This window comes from Monocercomonoides exilis (genome assembly GCF_001643675.1).
Source record: "Monocercomonoides exilis strain PA203 chromosome Unknown scaffold3-2548433, whole genome shotgun sequence".
NCBI classification, from domain to species: Eukaryota; Preaxostyla; order Oxymonadida; family Polymastigidae; genus Monocercomonoides; species Monocercomonoides exilis.
In genome coordinates this window covers 314158-332900 of record NW_027150548.1, presented here as the reverse complement: position 1 = coordinate 332900, position 18743 = coordinate 314158, and the positions used below count along the sequence as shown (strand labels likewise).

The 18743-nt window shown below is 33.5% G+C and overlaps 3 protein-coding genes across 3 annotated transcripts; 2 read left to right on the top strand and 1 right to left on the bottom strand.

Annotated features, from left to right (window-relative positions):
• Nucleotides 1-12170: 12170 nt before the first annotated feature.
• MONOS_15187 (uncharacterized protein) lies at nucleotides 12171-12470 on the top strand (the record flags this gene model as incomplete). Its single annotated transcript, XM_067868050.1, has 1 exon — nucleotides 12171-12470. One exon carries the CDS (start codon nucleotides 12171-12173, stop codon nucleotides 12468-12470), a length of 300 nt encoding a protein of 99 aa, XP_067735058.1.
• Nucleotides 12471-13169: 699 nt separating this feature from the next.
• Nucleotides 13170-13873, top strand: MONOS_15186 (uncharacterized protein; the record flags this gene model as incomplete). Its single annotated transcript, XM_067868049.1, has 2 exons — nucleotides 13170-13238; nucleotides 13706-13873. The coding sequence occupies 2 exons, from the start codon at nucleotides 13170-13172 to the stop codon at nucleotides 13871-13873; spliced, it is 237 nt and encodes a 78-aa protein (XP_067735057.1).
• Nucleotides 13874-16466: 2593 nt separating this feature from the next.
• Nucleotides 16467-17844, bottom strand: MONOS_15185 (uncharacterized protein; the record flags this gene model as incomplete). The annotated part of the gene is made up of 2 exons (XM_067868048.1): nucleotides 16467-17077; nucleotides 17157-17844. The coding sequence occupies 2 exons, from the start codon at nucleotides 17842-17844 to the stop codon at nucleotides 16581-16583; spliced, it is 1185 nt and encodes a 394-aa protein (XP_067735056.1). The 3' UTR covers nucleotides 16467-16580.
• Nucleotides 17845-18743: the final 899 nt, after the last annotated feature.

The window sequence follows — 18743 nt, the reverse complement described above, 5'->3', positions numbered from 1 at the left end:
ACTTTTTCGTTTTCCTCCTTGAACGATGTTGCTTTCAGAAGGAAGCGAATACAAAATGAAAACAATTCTGTAGAAAATATGCTTTAAATCAAAAGATAGCATACGCAAAGATCAGCAAAAAACTACTCATTTCATTCTTCATTTTTTTCAATTTTTCTTCATTTGACGCTTTCACTGAATCCAAAAAAACTAAATAATAATTTGAAAAGAACACATTCGTAATTAAACAAAAAAAAGCAATTGATAATCAACATATATAAAAGCCTAATAGTTTAATTGTAAAAATTGGAATTTATCGATTATTTTTATTTCTATGTTTTGACGACAATTCAAATTCTTTGATCAAAGCTGCGTTATTGATTTGGCGAAGATTAAAATTATGATGTTGTGTGGAACCTGATAATTATGATGTTTGTATTTGATAAAATCTATTTCAAATGAAACAAGCCATTTAATTGAGAGCGACAGTAATAAATTGGTTCTATTCTTAAGGAAAGTGATCTATTGCACTGGGGTGCATGCAAACGAATGAAATAATATTTTGGGAGTTTTTCAATACATTCAGATGGAATAGTAGTTTTTTCGATTATAACGGAGTTATCCGCAAAATTGAATAATCAATAGGATTCTTTTCAATAGTAAATGTGAATGATTTCCCTTCGATTTTCGATCTGGTTGATGCATCTCTTCGCTTGTCCGCAGCAATGCTGTTTGTTTTTCGATCGAGGCAGTCTTGGTTTCACATGATGAAGCAGGACAACGAATTAAAGGATGAGTGGTTGCAGTGAGAGAAGTGTGGGAGATTGTGAAAAAGCGAATAGAGGCTGTTTGGCTGAGGATGGATAATCAGTTCTGTTGTGCAAAATGAATGAGCTGGTGACATGGTAGGAGGAAGAAGATGAAGCAGAAGCAACAACAGCAACCGAAGAATAAGGAGGAGGAAAATAAAAAAGAAAAATACGAGGATGCTAATCAAGAGATAAAGAGGTATTCGTTGTCCTTGATGTTGTTGCGAATGATTTGAGACGAAAAGATAGCTGATGAAATAGTTTCAGAAGAAGCACACGATCATCCCGATGGATCAAAAGACAATTCCAAAGCTGAATGAGAAGGAAGCGCAAAAGTGATGAAGGTGCAGGAGCATCTGGCGGTGAAGAAGAAGAAGGAGAAGCACTTTGGTATGTTGATCGAGATGGAGAAGTGCAGAATGAAGCAGGATAGCGCGGAAAGAGAAGATTGTGAAGTTTCGTTGGAGGGGAAGGAGAAAAAAGTTACGAGAGGGTCAAATAAGGCGTGTGCTTTGGAGCTGCATAAACAGTTGTCGTCTGTGCAGATGAAGCGGCTGCGATGTTGCTGAAGGCAGAGATATAGACATTGCTTGTGCATACGATCCCTACGAACCGATGGACATACTCAGACAAGATGAGAGTGATCCTGGACTAGGACAGTGCTAGGTTGGCTGGTGTTAACGTTCTGAGAAATGTATTTGGAGCTTTTATGTTTCTGTGAACAGGGGAGAAGCTCTCTGAACAGATGAAGATTTAAACTGAGTGACAAGGAATTATTAACGAACTGCAGGCTATGGCAGAACTTTGTGGATGTTAAGCTATAAGAAAAGTCTGCGCTTGAGGAGGTTATTGGAGATGAGCTATTGTTCTTCTCATTCTGCATCATGTTTCTTGAATGATCAGTGTTGAAGAAGATCAATATGCTTTTCGGTGAGTTTGAGGGCTGTACTTAAAGAAGTGTGTGACTGATGCGTTTGCGTTTCTGTTGTTTCTGCGAATCATAACCAAGCAGAAGCATTGACGTATAAAGATGTGAGGAAGGTGCTGGATGATATCATATTTGCTTGCGATACACAGTTTTCATCTTCATCAGTGTTGCAATTGTTATCTGTTGTGGCTTGAGCAGGCATCTCGTTTGAAAAAGTTGAGTCTTTCATGCTTGCAGTAACCAAGCGCTTCTTGTGCAGTGGCAGCGGATCTTCTGGGATGCAAATTGCATATCTTGATGTTGAACGCTATCTTCAGTGTTTTTCCTTGAGGCTTTGTAACATAGAAACTTCGTGATGCACTTGAACCAGCCAAATGAATACAACGTGGTTGACCAGTGAGTGCCTCTGAACTCATCCAAAAACAGTGAGTTTGCAAAGACTGTATGCAGAAGCTGGACGACCTTAACTCAGCGTGGGTGTGGTTTCGGTTGAAGCTTAGAATGGAGGCTGTGCAATTGGAGGTTGGGAAGAAAGGAGACAGGCGCTGTTTCCGTCGGTGATGATTCTGAAGGATGTGGTGGAGCTACAGCTGCGGACGGACGAGGTTGAAGGTGCGATTTGCTTTGGTTGCAGCTGTAGTACGGGAAGAGTATGAAGCTGTTTCATGATACAATAACATGGTATTGGAAGGGAGAAGGAGACTTCACCTTTCCATCATCACGTGCTTATTTCGCACTGTTAAGACAAGTTTTAAGTGAAAAAGAGATGACAATCAACAACATACAGATGTTCTTTGAGTATGCAAAGTGTGAATATAGATCCTTTGACATTCCCACCATTGTTTTCAAATGAGTTGTTATATTCGAATAAGTCATCTTATTTTCCAAATTCTTCCAATTTTATCTTCTTTTTCTATAAGCTTTTGATAAATTTCAAATTGTTTTTTGAATCAAACAAATACATATGTGTGATTCTTTTTGAAAAGTCACAAATGTTTAATTTTCAAATATATTGAAAATTTCATATTTTGCAAAATATTTTGTTAACAAATATCAAACCTAACTTTAATAGAATCTATTCCTTGAAAATGCTATTTCAAACATTCTTGAGGAGATTTGTGAGCTGAAACAGAAATTTGAGCAAAATATGAAATTTTTGATATATTTGAAAATTAAACATTTGTGACTTTTCAAAAAGAATCACCTATATTTCTCATCGAGAATGCATTATTTTATCTCAACATATTTCTTAGCAAAATGCTTAAAAAGCGAAGTTGTGGAAGGAAAAGGAGAAGCTCATATGGAGGAACTTGCTTCAGAAGAACAAACGATAAGTTAGTGCGAATTTTTTGTCTTATCAATCAGACAACATCACTTTATATATGCAGAATCTGAGCGCGCTGCTCTCCTTATCTGTTCTGTTCCAGAAGAGCATCTTCGCATTTCACACGTATGTAGCATACTTAAATAAGTCTTGAGGAAAAGAATGGATGAGCTGGATTTAACGAACGAGGAGATTGCAGTAAAAGAAAACAGTGTGGAGAAGGCGATGGAGCTGAGGAGGATGAGGAGAGGGAAATTGGGACTGAGAATGGGAGTTGAGCTTTTGATTGAGCCGGTTGGGTTTGAACAGAGAATCGAAGGGAGAGAAGGGGACGGGAATAAAAGATAAAATGGATTTTACGATCCGGATGTGGAATTGAGGTATTTTGGAACATGAAAGAAGGTGGAGTGTATTGACGAGTTTGTTTCGATTGGGGCTGTCGTTCCGCAGGAAAGTGTGCTGTCGATAGCTGTACGTTATATGACATTTACGATTAGCCAAGTGTTCTGCGTGAAAAAAATAAGTGCGTTGTTTTCTTTTTCGCATTTGATGTTTTGTTCTTTCAAAACCTTTTCATTCACTTTTTGTTGCAAACAAAACAAAATTATCGTTGAAGATATTCAGAATGATTTTACTATCATTTCAAAAAAACAAGATAAAATAATTATAAATAAGAAGAAACAAGATAATTGTTTTTTTTAATTTTGAAGTGTCTTTATTAAGTTTTTCAAAAGAATAATAATAAATGATGTTCAATATGCTGATGGAAGGAATAAATAAAATTTTGAAAAAGTTTCACCAAAAATCAAAATGAATTATGAGTTGGCAAAAAGATGATTCAAACTGACAGAAAATAGGTAATAATTAATGCAAATGAAGATGTCAGCTTTTTGCAGCCGCTTTCGTAAAAGATAACAGCAATATCTTCTTTTCCTTCAATTATCTGCAGTTTTAAAAAGAACTGTCTTGTAACAGTTTTCAGCAACTAATTTCTTAACTGAGATGGCTCTGCAAAGAAAATGAAAACAATAAAATAGTTATCCAATAAATACAAAATCTATCATATTTAAATCAGTTAAATTTCATCAAAATATAATTTATCACACATATTGATTACTTCAAATGAAAATAATGGAAGTTGAACCATAATTTTCATTTTTTCTTTCTTGAAAATTGACGAATTTTTTTCCGAATAACCAAATTCTCAATGATGTTTTCGGAACTTTCGTATTCTCGAAAAAGTGAAATATGCTCATATGTATGGACTTTTTTGAATAAAAAATCATCGAACCAAGTTGTGGAGTTGATGAATCATATGTTTTTGCACACAAATTTTGGAAAAAAAAATTTATCAAAGATTCAAAGAATTTTTGATGGTATGTTAAAGATGAATTCTTTGATAATTAATTCTTTGTTGTTTATTTTATATTTTTCTTCTCAGATACAAATAAATTTGTCACTCTTCGTCTGGCCAGTCTGTACAATAAAGAAAAAAACTTGCACACGAAAGTTGCAATACTAAAGTGTGTGTGCTTCGAATACAGTTTTTTCCAACTCCGCGAGCTTGGTTTTGAGTGCACGCTAGGAAATTATACGCATGCTAAACAAACCGGATCAACAGAGTCCTTTGATATTTCCATTCCGGATAAACCATCTACACCACTTTCGAAATCTAGTTTGTTTTTAAATAACTGTTTTTTGAAATTTCTATTAACTATTTCTTTGAACTGAGTCCCCAAGATCAACAAAAATTTGAACAGTTTTTGATTGACAATTCTACAGAATCTTCCGAGTCAATATGCCGAATATCTCTTTCCAAAAAAAGTTTTATTTTTTTTTTATTGTTTTCTTTTCACATTTTTCTCATTTTTTTCTTTTTTTTATTCGTAATTGTTCAGATTCCTCACAAATTATTGATGATGATTTAGCAATTTTAAACTCGGATTCGAACATGGAACCTGATATCGATCCCCTTAAAAATTATTTTTCTCAAAATCATATCACTCCGCGTGAAATTTACGTTCGTTCTGTTTTTAATCCGAGTATTCAAACTTCTGAAAGCAATCAGATGGATATCGAAAGTTCAACAGAGGATTTTCATGACAATTCAACATATTCAGTTTTAACACGGTCTCAAGCTTATTTTGATGACGATTGGTTTTCATTTGATAATCCAAATGAATCCTTGACAATGAGGCAGACAAATAATTCAATGATTAATGACGAGAGCAATGACAATAATTCAGTTCAAGTTTTATCTGGAAACAACTCTGATATAAGGAATACTTCGGATGTAGAAATATCATCTCATGTTGAACTTTCAAATACATTAGAAGACAAATCTTTGTTAATAAGTCTTGCACTTCCCAACTTAGGTAATGCATACTGTTTAGCTTCACTGATTCAAGTATTTCGATCTGTCTTCAAATATGGAGGAGTGTTTAATATTCGGAAGGGGAAAATCGATAAATTTCATACACAGTTAAACTCTCTTGTCAATAATAGCTTCAATAAGTTGAATCTATCTAATTCAAATTTCAAAAAATCATGGAACAAATTATTTGCGAAAAAATGGGAGAAGAATCATAATTTGAGACATGATGATCAACAAGAATTTTACATTTCGTTTTTTGATTTTTGCCAAGATATATGCAGCACAACACCAAAATTGAATAATAATATAAAATCAACATTCAGCTTTCCAAAAATTTGTTCAAAATGCAACATTCGATCTGAAGGTCCAAAAGAAATTTCATCATTAATAAGATTGCAAGGTCACAATATTGTTGATGCTTTCAATGATGCATCCATTATGAATTCGGATAATTCAAATAACAATAAAGCATACTGTGAACTTTGTGGTCAAAACACATGTCATGATTCTTTTTTGAACATTGAGAACTTTCCAAAATTTTTATTTATTTCATTGGAAATCCCCAGTGGCATTCAGTATTCAAACACGCGCGTGCCTCAGAATATCAGTTTCTCAAGCATTCAAGGGAAACAAGTTTTGAGTGACATTCATTATTTAAACGCTCACAATTACACTCTGATTGGACAACTATTCTACAACGGTGACAATGATAATGGTCATTTTTTTTGCTTGAGAAGAATTGATGATTCATTATTCGATTCTCTTTCAAGGCATTCAGAAAAATGGATTTTGTGCAATGATGGAAATATTTCATCAATTTCAAAACCTATAAATGAAGAAATAAACAAACATATTTCAAATGGATCAAGACCACTCCTATCCATTTTCATGCAAATTTGTCTTAGAGAAAATTATGCAGTGAATAATCCAGAATCTCCAAATTTGTTTTTTTCAAAAACAGCAAAAGAAAAATCCACTGAACATTTTAATGCTTCAGATATTCACTTCGAAGATACAAACACTTCACATTATTCTAACACTTCAAACTCACATCAAAACAGTGGATCCCCATTTGAGCAAATTAATATCTGTCACAATACAAATACTGGTATTCCTTCCCCATCTGCAAACAACAAACAAAAACACTTTCCATCTGATATCACAAATGATTCAACATTATCTGGTCCTTCACAATCATCACTTATTCCTCGAAGCTCACTTCAGTGTCAACATCCAATTCAGCTTCACATATCGGAAAATAATCAAGGAGAAGAGGCAGAAAATTCATCATCTTCTGAAAGATTTTACAACAATAACATTTCATTTCATTCAAGTCATTCACATTCATTTTCTCATGTCTATTCTGAAGAACAACAATTTAACCAATTCTCTTTTTTCACATCGTGTAATAGAAATGATACAGTCAACACTAGACCTCAAACAAGGCTCATCAACATCCCTAAGATAAAATTATATAAAAAATTCAAAGTACTGAACATAAAAATGTCTGCTAGTACATTTTTTAAACGAACAGCACATCTTAAACGAGCAAAAAGAAGAACTGATTTATGCGATCTGTGTGAAAAATATGAATCACTGGTCAAAAAAAGGAAACTTTGAAATCACTTGGAAAATCTTTGGATAAAAGAGATGTTGAAATGATGGAGTTGATTCATAACCACAAGATAATTGCTCATCATCAGCAAACACATTTTCGATTCATGAAGCAGAATCTGACTAATGGAGAAGCGCTCATATTATTCGATTTCAAAGAAAACTGGATAGCTCCAATAAGACGGAATTCAGTGAGTCGTGATTTCTATGAAAAGGAGGAAATATCACATCTTTGTATAATCGTTTTCAAACGTGGATCAAAAAAGAAAATTGAAAAACATATTTTCAATTATTTCTCAAATAATTTATCTCATGATTACAGGTTTACGATTGAGTGTTTGCAGAGTGTCCTGATAAACCCCATTCTCAAAGAAATAACGAATTATCACTTTATGTGTGACACAGGGACACATTTCAGAAATTCAAACGTTTTACATTTTATTTTATCTGAATCTTCTCCTCAAATGAAAAACAAACGTTCTACTCTTTCTTTCTTTGGAGAAAAACATGGAAAGTGTGAGTGCGACGCTGAATTTGGATATTTATCGAGGTTAATGAACAATTATTTAGATGATCAAACAGTGATTTACAAAATTGATGATTTAGTTGAATTTTTCCAAACAAATTCATTATTGTCAAGTGCGAATAATCAAAACTTAAGCCAAAATAGGAACGAAACTTTTCGATATTTCTTAAAGTGTGATTGTTATTGAAGCAGTTTAAATCTTTAAAATCAGTTTTGTGTGTTTTTTTTATGATTAATTAGATACAATCCATCCAACAAAATACTGTGGAGAAAATTAAATGTTATGTCATCGAAGAAATATCTCTTCTACGAAAAAAGAGGAAACGAAATTTATCGATCGATAGTCACACCTAAGAATTTGAGAGGAACTTAGAAAATTACTTTTAAAGAAGAGAGAAGTGGAGATGATAAAACAAGGAAAAAATTCAACAGGCCGACTGGAGAAAGTCGCTCATTATCACTGGTCGAATACACTTTAAAGATTCTTAAAGATAGGGAAAAAATGTTTAGTTATTATTTTGAGAGTGATGATTTAAATAATATTGAAGCTGCCTTTTGAGTTGAAATTGTTTTGTTTTTAATATTGAACTTTTGACTTATGTTCCGTTTGAAAAGCCTGCTGCTCAAGCCTTGAATGTCAACCGAAAGGCTAAACTTTCAAGGTACCTCAAATTTTTTCTTGAATAGTTAAAGATTTGAGGCCAGGCTGATTCCATCCTGTGGCTGTATTGTGACCGGTCCAATACGGCCACTTGAAGGCTTTGAGTCCAGAATCAGCCTCCCAGAATGGGCTTTCTTATGGAACATAAATAAATTATTCAATATTACTCACTATTTTATTCAAGTCTTTTTTTTGAATTGTGTTGACACATCTTTTTGTTTTATTATTGTTTTTTTAATGATATAAAGTCATGAAAATTTTTGTATTTTAATAATCTTGTAAATTTGGAAAAACACAATTTCGTTTATTATATCTTTAATTAGAATTTTTTTGGATTCAAACAATTTGTCAATGTATTTCTTATATTCTTCCATTCCTATTTCCACATATTTTTAATTTATAAATGTGCGTTTTTTTGAATGTTTTTTTGTTTTCAGTATAAAGAATATTACAATATTTAAGAGTTAACTTTTTTGAAGTTAAAAAAATGCTTTAAATGAAAAGTTACTCAAAGAAATATTATCAGGAGATAATTGACAAATGCATTTATATGTTAAGAAAATGAAAAAGTTAAAAGAGATTACAATGAATGCAGTGGCTTGAAAAATGTATGATCAGTCTGAGATCCAAATTTGTTTATCACATGTGATGAGCTTCAATGAAGAAAATCTCGAAAATAATGCAAAGATAATAAATGGCTATCACATGTTTAAAGTCAGTAATCCACATAACTGAAAATCCGTTTTTTCTTTTGTTAGTTTCAAACAAACGTACAAGAGTGATGATGCTCCAAGACGATATACAAAGATACTGACTGAATTGCGGAGTTAATCAGAATTTGATACAAAATAATTGAAATAGGACAACAGATATTTTATAAGTCAAGAAAATCTTGTTTGAAATTATCGAACATTTTTCAAAAGAAGAAATGAAAAGAAAGCATAGATAAGTGCATTATCTGAAATTCAAACTCTTCAGAGAAATTCAACTAACCGAAACTGATTTCTGCATAGATTCTTTTCGAAATATTTCATCCTCTGTGAATTGATAAAAAACAAATATTTCTAAAGTGATCTGTATCGATATTCATGGACAGAACTCTGCCTACAAAAAAATACAAGAAATAAATATCTTTTTCAAACTCTTTAATATCTAATAAGAGATGAATTAATTGAAAAAAATAGTGATGAATCATTTTTAACATGAAATAAATGAATTATTCTCAAAGCCTGATATTTGTAAAATAAATAACACTTAAAATAATCATAAATAAACAAGTTCATACAAGTTAACATTTGTCACATATTATAACTGATATAATAAATTTGTTTGAAATAAAAAAGTGTTTTCGCAAATGTTTCCAAAACTTATGGGTTTCAAAAAAATATCAAGTTGATTATTGTTAAACTTTTTTAATGAAAATACAGTTTTTCAAAACAATAGTAATTTTTTGATTAATTATTGTCACATAAAGTTATTTTTTGTAAGGTTTTAGGTGCGACATTTAAGAGACCGAAAAATAATATGATTTCAAAAATAATCACCCATTTGAACAAAATTATGCAAATATCGCATAAAATACCGGACAAGATCGAATTAACAATAACCGCAAAAGGAATAATTCTGTCAATTTTCCTCAATATACATCTCATCAATACAAACTCATTTGATATACAGAACTTTCTAAATAGCTTCATTTGTGCTCAGAGATAATTATTTTTAAAATATCGGGGAAATTTAAAATTGAATTTATCCAAGATTTCAATAATAATTATTTCTGAGTACAAATGAAGCTATTTTGAAAGTTTCGTTTTTCAAGTGAGTTTGTATTGATGATATATATTTTGAGGAAAATTATCAGAATTATTCCTCTTGCGGTTATTTAGATATCAATTTTGACCGGTATTTTATGCGAAATTTGCATAATTTTATTCAAATATACACCAAAAATAATTCTAATTCGAAAGTTTTGAATTCAAATTCGAAAATTATAAATTAAAATTTAAAACTTATACTTCAATTAAGAAAAAAATTATTCAATTTTTATTTTGAAAAATTCTTCGATTTATGAAATGAACAACTTGTATTACGGGGTTTAAATTCTCTTTATTAAAATCCCATCAGTTCACATTGTTTATCAATATTTGAAAAATGATACATAAACACTTAAAAAAAAATCATTCGATTTAATTGAAAACATTCTAATTTTGAGTTAATTCGAAAAGAAAATGATTTCATTTTCATATTAAATATATATGCTTTTTTTATAATCGCCAAAGAAACAGAAAAATTTCAAAAAAATAAATGAAAAACTTATCTTTTGTTCCACAATAAAAATGATTGAAAATACTCTATTAATAAAAAAATATTCAACAGCAAAAATTGTTAAATAATTAATTTGTAATTTGGTGATGATTTTTGAAACGGAAAAAATTCCTCAAAAATTATTGATAAATTAATTGTTTCAATTAAAAAATCAGTTTCCTTTGAGAAATAATATTTGATCGATTGAAAAATAACTTGAAATTTTTTGAAATCTATTCTCGAGATAAATAAAAAATATCAGTTGCAAATGAATTTCGTAAAAGAAATATTATTTTACGAAATTGAATAATTAATTCAGAAGTCGTATTTTTTACGAAATTAAATAAGGGTGATTATTTTTGAATTAATAACTTTTTTCTTGGTGTAGATTTTTCAGACGTTGTTTGTCATTGTGAAGAGATTTTGAATTCAAATGTTAAAATTTTCATAACTGTTTCAAAAATAACTGTATTAGCCGAAATTAAATAGAAGAAGTTTTCATTGTGCCTTTTCACTTTTTTTGTGTTCATTTATTAATATTCAAGGAATATTTTAAAACCGAAAATAATGAATGAAAAAAATATGATTTCTAAAATAATCACCCATATTATGTGTGATTATTTTAGAAAAGTTCCTTTTGTTTAATTTTCAAATAAAATAAAAATTTCATGTTTCGATCAAATTTCTGTTTCCACTCACCAAATTTTGCTGTGATAAAAACAAAATCTTGACAATGTTTTTATTTCCATTTGAGTGAAGTTTCGTTCGTTGGAACATAAATTTGATCGAAATTTGAAATTTTTTCTTTAATTGAAAATTTTACAAATGGAACCTTTAAAAAAAATTTAGACATGGATGAAAATTTTTGAAAAATCACTTTTTTTTAGTCTGATCTGTCCCACAAAAAATTAGATGGTTATATTTTTTTACCGTAATTTTTTCATAAATAATTAATAAGCTCTTTTTTTCTTTATGGAAGAGTTCGAGGTTTTATTATTTACAATAATCTTTGTTAACACATACTGACGAACATTATAATAAAAGTATTTTATTATTATCATTGTTGTTTAACTGAAACACGTAAATTTTAAGTTTTTCCTTTTGTCTTTTTCAATCCAATAGTTTTTTCAAACTTTTCATTTGAAAAACAACAACGTTTATCAATATAACCTCATAGAGCAAATAAATGTACATTTTTTTTTAGCTTCATATCCGTTGATTTTGAAATAGAAACTTTTTCTATTTTTCAACTTTGAGGCTTTTAATATAGCAAAAAGTGCATTTAGACAATTTGTTAAAAACTTATTTGTATTTCAACTTTAAAGAATTTTATGATTGAAATGCATTCAAACAAGAAAAATAACACAATTAATAATCTGTATTTTAAGTTTTTATATCTCTTTGAAAAAGAGAAAAAAATGGAATGAGAATGAATACTAGGAGTATTAAAAACTGTTTTCACACAAAAAACTGCAATTTTCTTCGTTTGTTTTGACTTTCATTGTTTTCTTTAATTGGAGCTACAAGAGCATAACATTCTCATTTTTCCCTTACCGATATCCCTATTAAAGAAGAAGGGGATAAGTATTTATCATAATATGTGCCTGAATTTGATTCTTCGGATGCATCTGTAGTGGAGGCTTCATAATTAATGGCTGCATCGATTAACGACACCGAGAGGCGGCTGCGGATTGTTGTGCCAGAGGAGGCTGGAGTGTATGGGCAGTACATTCCGCTGTCGCTGCAGCTGCTGCTGTCGCCGCGAGCGCTGAAGACGCTGAGGGGATATGTTGTGGCTCGGCGTGCGGTGCTGTATGGGGGTGTTGTATGCGCTTACCATATGGAGCTTTCGGCGATGCTTTCCGTTCCGCTGGTGCGGCCGCTTCCGTCGCTTGCGGTGAAAATTGGCACGAAGCCAGAGGGAAAGCAGAATTTTGTGTTGGCTGTATGAATGCGTTCCTGTCGATCTTTGATCTGTTTGTCTATTCGCCGCTTCCGTCTGTGATTGTGTTGATGGAGTTTTTATCACTGCAGCCGATGCTCTTTACAATAAAGATAGATGATGAGGTGATTGGGCGAGGGATAGGAGTATGTTATGCGAGGAAGAAGCTGAAGAGAAGGGGACGGAAAAGGCGGTGTTGAGGATTGAGTATGCGATTCTGTCACCAGCAGCTATTACGCTGGCAAAATACAAGGAAGAAATATGAAGAGAATTGAAAGGAAAAGAAGAAGTGGGAAAAGGATGAGGAGCAGATGAAGAAGAAGGAGAATAGTGGGTGAATGAAGTGAAGCGGATTGGCGGACTTATAGAGTTGCTGGAGGAGATAGACAAGATCATCCTGATGCAGCAGTTGAGGATTCTGGATCTGAGTAAGAAGTGCAACTCAGAAGAGAAGGAGGCGAAGGAGCTGCAGGAGCAGCTGGGGGAGATGAAGGAGAAGGCGGAGCTATTTGATGTAGTGGATTGAGAAGGAGAAGAAGCGATGGACAAAGAAATACAGTGCGGGTATATAAATTGAAAAAATGAGATGTCGTCGGCTGTGAAGGGGAATCATTTTGCCACGTTTTCTTTGTTTGTCCCTCTGTGTTGCAGGATAGTTCCATCTTCGCTTACGTTGATTATTCCATTTGGACTTTGTAAACAGAACCTATGGATGTCTGCAGTGAACATCGAGGATGGAGGTGCTGTGATGTTTGGGTGAGATCAGAACTTGAAGGGGTTTGATGTGAAAGTGGGGATTTCCCTTTTTTCTGACAAAATTAAATGATTCTTGAATAAGAAAAAGAGGAGAAGAAAATGAGTGCGATGTTTAAAGAGACAGTTGAGCAGCTTGCTGAGAAGGCGAAGAAGCTGAAATAGAAGATGGAATGGGGGAACTTTTGTGGGGTCAGGGAATGCTGGGCAGAGGAGTGTGAAAAGGCAGAATAAAGAAATACGAGCAAGCTATGTGGGATTATCTGTTTCTGCACCTATATCCGAAAAGAGAGTGGGAGGAATGGATCTCAACTGCATTTCCAACATGGGAAAAGAAAGGAGAAGTGAAGACGAATGTTGCGCAGCAGCTATATTTGCTTCTTAAGCAGAAAACTGATCGTAGAGGCTTTGAGTAGTTGGAGTGGCCTGTGAATTTTTCGGGCGTAAACGGAGTATGGTTGTCTGTAACTACTGGTAAATCTTTGCTAGAGGTACCGACTGCGATGGAACTGCTGACGAGAAAAGTATCTGGGTGGCTTAAACAGGAGGCACACGAAACGGCGTATGTTCTTCGGATGCCTCCCGCACGGCAGTCGTCTATACAGATGCAGCGGGTGCTAACACCGCTGAAGAAGGAGCTGCAGCTGTGGGTGATGTGATCTCTGAAGAAGATCTTGAGGAAATGAAGTAATAAGATTGAAGTAGATTTGTGTGGAAAGAATCTTTGGCTGAAATGGGAAGCACATCAAAGGAAGGTATTTAGTAACTTTATGTTTATGTGTCTGGGTTGAAAGAACTCAGAGTTGAAGAAGAGCAAGTCTGCGCGGTGGGAGATGGTATACTGGGTGGAGCTGTTCCGGAAGGACTTTGTTGAAATGCGGCAGTTTGTGAAGCTAGAAAGGGAGGAATTTGCAGGAGATTAGTTGTCGTTCTTCCTGTTCATCAATCAATTGCTGTTAGAAAGAGTGTTGGAGAAGAAGATAAAGATGATTTTTGGAATGTTTGTAGGGCTACAGTCTGATAATATGAAATCAAAAGCATCCATATGTCAAAATTTTTTTGAAAAGTTCCTTTTATCTAATTCTCAAATAAAATAAATATTTCATATTTCGATCAATTTTCTGTTCCCACTCGCCAAATATCGCTGTCATGGAAACAATATCTTGACAATGTTTGTTTTTCCATTTTGTTGAAGTTTCGTGAGTGATGAGTGATATTTAATCAAAATATGAAAATCTTATTATATTTCAAAATTTAACAAAAGGAACTTTTCAAAATAATTTAGACATATCTTCGGAATTTTTGCTGAATTACTTCAAAACAGAAGCAGCGATGCGAAAAAAGGCGAATAAGACTCCGCTTGATCCCATATGTTTTGGGGATGCGTCAAAATTTTCTTTATCAGAGGCAGCTTGAAGAGGATTCGCCCAAGATGAAATGCAGTATCTTCTGATTGTTTCATCCGCAGACATTGCCAGAGCTGTTGCTTTTGATTTTTCCGGTAGAGTTCCTGTTTTTTGGGCGCAGTATTCCATCATTTGTGACTGTTTTTGAGGTGCGCCATCGCAAAGACTACTTCGCGCTGTGCCTGCAGCTTCCAGATGTGTGCGATGCTACTGATCGATGAGCCTTTCTGACGGAATTCTAGAACAGAGTTGTTGTGAAGAAGGTCAGTCATAACTTTGGCTGCTGAACCGGAGCTGAACGGTCGGGTACTTTTGCTTTCGTGGGAGTCGTAGGGTGCAGGTGTCGAGATCTGGTTGAAGCGGCTGGTGGAGGCAATGTCGTTGGTTGTGCCAAAGGATTAAGAGTGGTTAGAGTTGCTGCAAATGAAACTGATGCTGGTGGAGTTTGAAGCGCTGGAAAAGAAAGAAGAGGCAGAGGAAGGAGAAGGAATAGTTTGCGATTCCTTCATTTTTTTCCCATCAGCAGAAGGCGAATTTTACATCTGAAAGAGTAAAATCATATGGAAACTTATGCGATCCGGGAAGAGGGTCGTGAGAAGAAAATGTGGAGCGAATATGAATGAGAATATGGAATGGATGTTTGAAGTCAGATGGTGAATTTATGCATTTTGGAGCAGGTGTTGAGGCAGAGGAGAAATATGATTATGCAGTAATTGATGAAGTTGCGCAACTGTAAAAAGACGATTGGAATGTTTTCAGTTTCGCATTGTGTGTTTGTGGACAAGCGGAATTCTCTTCGGATGTGTGCAGCGGAATTTTGTGTTTCTTCGCTTGCGTCTTGACAAGGGCAAGTTCCAAATATATGGACCATCAATGAAAAATATTTCTTATATTGTACATGAAAGAAAATGCTTCAATAATTAATTTAAATTTTGCTTTTTCGGTCGAAAATGCATTTTTTAAAAAAATCTGTTTTTTATTTGATCTATCCCATAAATATTTTATAACTTTCATGTTATTGTTTTATCTCAATTTTGAAGGTTTTTAGAGCTTCATCTTCTCATGAAAAAGAACTTAAATAATTTGGAATTTATATTATTTGCTTCGAGTTGTTTCATTAATTTTCACGACATCGTTTTTGAATTTTGCAATTGATATTTCATTATTACTTTGTATTTTTGATCAATTCAATAAATTTTTCAATCAAAAAGAAAGATAAGAATTGCTGGTTTAAAAAGTAACCTTTGATAAACTGTTTAAGAAAATTTCTGATTATTTAACGAAAAATTCAGTAAATGAAAATGTTTGGGTTGTTGTTGCAATGCGTGTTCACTCAGAATGCCATGTGATTTCCAGAAACAAGACCAATAACTTGCATTTTGCGATATGATTTCGCTACAATGATTCAGTCCGTTCTTTTTGCAATTAATTATTAAATAAGTTTTTATTTCAATTTTCTAACAACAGCGCATGAATTTTCTGCAATATGTGACAACTTCAATTGTAAAAAATTCCTTTAAAAATGCAATTGTGAAACAATTATGCTCGTTGTTGGATGCTACGCAACCACTCGGAGCTTTTTATTCGAATTTTATCTTTAAACAATCCTTCTTGTCTGTCTCTTTTCATGCAGATATAAATATCCTTTCTGACTTGTGGATCGTGATTAACAGCACAAAGTTAAATGGATTATTGTTCATCTGGTCAGCTGTGAAGATGTTCACTCTGTCGAAGATGTAATCGTTGAGGAACAACGAAAACATTGAATGGTTTATTTGCTCAATAATCAATCGTCAGACAAAAAAACTCCAGTTTTATCAACTATGTTTAAAAACCTCAGAAGCCATAATTCGATGGGTAATCCTTTCACAAAATTGTAAAACAAAAAATCCAAATTGAATTCAATTTCAAAGCTATTCAATGCAGTTGCGCCAGTTTTTCTTTCATGTTTCGATATAATTCAATGATCCACAGAACTCATCGGTTCAAAGAATTTTTCTGCTTTCTTACGGAAGCTTCCTTCTGTTCCAAGTTCAATTCTCATTCCTCCGCCTTCCTCACTCAACGCAGATGTCAATTCATCCAAAGAGCAGTTCACAATTAACAGTTGCATCTCAATCTGAACAGATCCAAACGAAGGCTGCTCGTCATACTCACTTACATGAAGAGAAGAAAATTCACAGTTCTTGAAGCTTATTTCAGATGGCTGAGATTCTTGATTGGCCAAAGAGGAATAATCATCTTTTGCTTGCTGTATTGAAGGAATCAGATTGAAAAGTGAATATGCTGAAAATGACAAATGCGTAAAGCTAACTCCCTCAAATGAAGCTTGGGCTGTTTGCGAAATCACAAAAGGCGTGATAGAAAATGAGGCAGAATCAACATGGCATTGAGAAAGCTGCACAACTCCACCCAAAACGCTGATCAAATGCACGCAACTTGTCACATCATGCGATTCTGAAGAAGTTAGAATGAAAGTGCACGATGAAAATTGGATGTTTTTTTGTTTTTGTCGAAGAGGAAAACAACGAAGCACCTTCGGGTGTATCAATAGCAAAAACAGAAGGAATACGAAAATCGATCAAAGAAAACGAAAGAGCGGCTGTGGATGAAACAACACTTCCACATGCAAACTGAACATTGGTGCTGATGTTAATCCCGCAGTTTTCTTTGCTAAATGACAGGACATTGACTGAGTTGAGTGAAATGTCATTTTCGATCGAGCCATTCGATTTCACAGTGATCACACGAAGTGGCACATCTGCACTGCTTTCTGCAAGTCGATTGACAGAATAGTCAAGCGATTGGCACGGAACATATCTGCTCCCACAAAACACCTCGTTCTGCCCTGCTGGTGCCTCAACCAGAACAGATTCACTCAGAAAACATTCCACATTCATCATCAGATCAACCGCCTCGTTGAAATACCTCCTGTCAAACCCAACCAGCGCATTCGTTTTGTCCTCAAATTGTGTTGCAAATGCAAACAACTCAGAATTCACTCCCTTCCTCAGATCATTCGCAACAATTAACATGTCTTTTCCCTGGTGTGCCTTGTTTCCTCCAACACTTATCTCTGAAAATGAATATCTGTCATTGTTGTTTGCTGCACATGTCAAACAGATTCCTCCACCACATCCTTCAGAACTGCTGCAGATGTTGTTTGTTACTCCCACTTTCCTCATCTTCAGATGTCCGTCTGCCACTTTCAGCTCAAAAGTCATCGCTCCTCTATTTTTGAATCCTTCTGAGCCGAGCGCTTAATACGTGCAACAACTTCTGCTTCGTTGATGTTCTGAAGAGAGAATATCGAAAAACACGGATTTGATTATCCATTGTTGACGCTGCAGAATTAAATAAATTACTACAGAAGAACAGCTGTAAAACTTCTTCTTCTTCTTTATCGTTTATTGATTTTTTCACTCAAAAGAATTAAGTCAATTATTTAACATTCGAATATATGAGAATTTGAGAAAGACTTTGGTGTCAAAATTATCGTGAGCTTCAATGTCATCATTGAATACAATGTTAAATTGATTATTACATTTTTCATTAAAACAAAAAATACAATTTTCAAAAAACAGTGAGCTTTTGAAAATTGATAATCGATTTGAAGTAATCTATGTTAGCACACACTTCTGTGCTAGAAATAACCTGTGCAAAAGCAAAAACTCAAATGGGCTTCATTCGTTTGAAAAAACGTTGAAAAGAATAAACATTTAACGTGTTTGTATTTCTCAAAATATGAACACAACAAAAAAAAGCATATGAAAATACAAAACGTGCAGGTTAACAAAAAAAACAAAGAATAAAAAACAAGGATTGTTTGAAAATATTTATGGGATAGATCAAATGAAAAACAGATTGTTCCAAAAAATGCATTTTCGACAGAAAAAGCAAAATTTAAATTAATTATTGAAGCATTTTCTTTCATGAACAATATAAGAAATATTTTTCATTGATGGTCCATATATTTGGAACTTGCCTTGACAAGCATTCCAATTGGAACAGTATCTTTTGTTTGCTGGAATTGAGGTTTCCATTGTGACTATTTTCTTCAACGCTGCGCTGTGAGTGCCGCTTCGCATTATGGAACTCCATCTTCTGATTCTATGCATTTATC